At 33.8% G+C, this 2,500-nt stretch overlaps 2 protein-coding genes across 2 annotated transcripts in view; one reads left to right on the top strand and one right to left on the bottom strand.

Moving 5' to 3' along the window:
• Positions 1 to 2,066, top strand: part of LOC143020578 (uncharacterized) — a 12,026-nt gene extending 9,960 nt beyond the window's left edge. The window contains exon 6 of the mRNA XM_076177015.1: positions 1,130 to 2,066. Within this exon, the coding sequence (XP_076033130.1) occupies positions 1,130 to 1,157 (28 nt within the window). The 3' untranslated portion in view covers positions 1,158 to 2,066. The remainder of the gene's footprint in view (positions 1 to 1,129) is intronic.
• LOC143020673 (uncharacterized) overlaps positions 1 to 2,500 on the bottom strand; it is a gene marked incomplete in the record, with an annotated part of 123,967 nt that overhangs the window by 35,502 nt on the left and 85,965 nt on the right.

The following is a 2,500-nucleotide window of genomic DNA, read 5'->3' as shown; positions in this document are numbered from 1 at the left end:
AGACCTCTCCCAGTGTAGCGTACTTGCCTTTTTATATTCATTTCCTTTCCCTTATACTGTATATACCTGAAGACGAGTCCAGTGTTTGCTTTCTTCCAATACATGCATACGAGCACATACATACGCAAACACATATTAACATACATATATGCATACATACACACATATATAGACATACATACACACACATATAGACATAATACATACATACACAAAAATAAAGGCATACATACACATATAGACATTATACATACATACACATAGACATTATACATACATACACATATAGACATGCATAAATACATACACATAGACATAAATACATACACATAGAGATAAATACATACATACGAGTACATATATGGATACATATATACGAGTAGTTACACAGACACACACATATATGCATGCATATATATACAAAGTAGACCACTTGGAAAAAGAAACCAACGAAGTAGAGCGCTTTCGTATATTACATCTTCAGTGCAAAATTACATATATATACATACGTTCACACATACATGCATGTATATATATTATATATACATGAGTACATACATACACATATATACATATATGCAAACAAGCCGCGGAAGAGGTTAGAGGTGTTATTTTTGTAATATTTGTTTACTCATATATTCTACTCAATGTATATATTCAATTATTTATTAATTCATTTGCATATAGATGCACGTATTAATTTCTTAATTTACTCATTTCATTTATCTATTAAGTTTTTGTATATATTGATAATACTCGTTTACTTAGTTTTTTATTCATTCATTTATTTGCCTATTTATCAACTTGTTTAATTTATTGTATTTTATTCGCCTTATCTATTGTTATCTACTAATTTATTGTATTCTTGTATTACATTTATCATTTATCTGTCGCATCTACTCTATTTGTTCATTTATTTTTTTTTACTCATTTTGTTCGTAATTTTTACAAAAAGACGATAAAAGATGGTTTCGTTATTTCTTTCCTTTCGCTGCAGTGGCCCATTGTTTCTGATAAAAAAATAAATAAATAAATAAATAGTTGTAGTACTCAGGAGTTCCTTTCGATTCCTTATTCTGGTTTCTTCATACTTTTCATTCTGTATCCTTTATTATCTCCCTTGTTTCAGGTGCGTATATATCCAAGAGTATCGTTAGTCATCTGCAGGAAACATCATCATCTAACCCATGGACAACCTATTTTGATCAGGATGTAATTTTCTACTCTTAGAATATATCTAGAAGAAGTTTTTTACTCAAAAAGGAGTTTTATGTTTAGTTTTGGTCTATGTGTTTGACGACTGGTCGACACACTCTGAATAGACTTAACTCTTTCCTTGTCTCATTTTCTATGTTGGCAAAAAGTGGGAAGCTTCAATGGCTAGTCACAGCGTCCACAGATTGTAAGTGAAAATGAATATATCTTTAGGACCTGTGATCTAGAAACTATTATTTTCATTTTAGCCCAGACTTATAATAGTCCCAGCCATCCCATCCCATAATGGGAGTGGAGTATGTGGGGATGGAATGGATGGGAGTGGGTTTTATGCCTTTATTTTTAGCTACCTACCTTGTAAGGGGAGAGAAAGACTTTGGTATATGCATGTACATTTCAGCATAAATTCACATCAAAGTGTGTTATATTCACGTCAGTTAAGTTTTAGTTGCATTAACAAATTGCTGCGAATAAGGAAAAGAAATTAATCTATAATTAATCAAACGTTCTCGATACAAGAAAACCAATTGTGTTTTCTTTGGTCAATATTCTTTGTTTTTCACAGTTCTAAAGACATTTTTTCTCCTTAACATGGTGAATGAAGGTCATTTATAGCAAGTTGTCCTTAATCATATCACATGATTATGACAAGTTTATTACAATTAATTCTTTGGTTCCATAACAGTGCTAATAGTCGACTCTGGAAACGAGAAACTATTTTGGTCAGGAATCTCACTGACCTGCATATTTGTGTTGGACCTGTTGTCTTTTTGTTTCAGTGTACAGTATGAAATACATGTAACTTTCATGTTGTGCAGTGGCTTGCAAAATAAAGTTATACCCTATAATGAGTTAACAGCAGTCATTATGTATTCCTTCTTTGAGGCAGACTGGATGTAACGATGGATATGCTTTCTCAATGAAATCAACGTGCAATGTAACTTTGACAATGCCTTGTCTCACTTGGCTGGACGAGCTATGGCAATGCAGCAGAGCTTCCTGAGGAGCTCGGTTCGCCTTCTGGACAGCGACATGACGTCATAATATGGCGACATGACGTCACCAGAGGTTCAGCAAGGCGTTCCTAAAAGGCAAGAAGAATCCACCACAGGGAGAGACGATTTTAGGGAACTCTCTAGTTAAACTGGGTGTTGTCGGTTCGGAGACGGCGGAGATGTCCCTGTGTCGCGCGGGAAGAAGAAGAAGAAGAAGAAGAAGAAGAAGAAGAAGATGAAGAAGAAGAAGAAGAAAAAGAAGAAGAAGAAAAAGAAGAGGAAGAAGATGA

This window comes from Oratosquilla oratoria, chromosome 40 (genome assembly GCF_046742065.1).
Source record: "Oratosquilla oratoria isolate Oo_2021 chromosome 40, ASM4674206v1, whole genome shotgun sequence".
NCBI lineage: Eukaryota > Metazoa > Arthropoda > Malacostraca > Stomatopoda > Squillidae > Oratosquilla > Oratosquilla oratoria.
The sequence above is the reverse complement of the archived record's forward strand: the minus strand, read 5'-3'. Positions and strand labels throughout refer to the sequence as shown.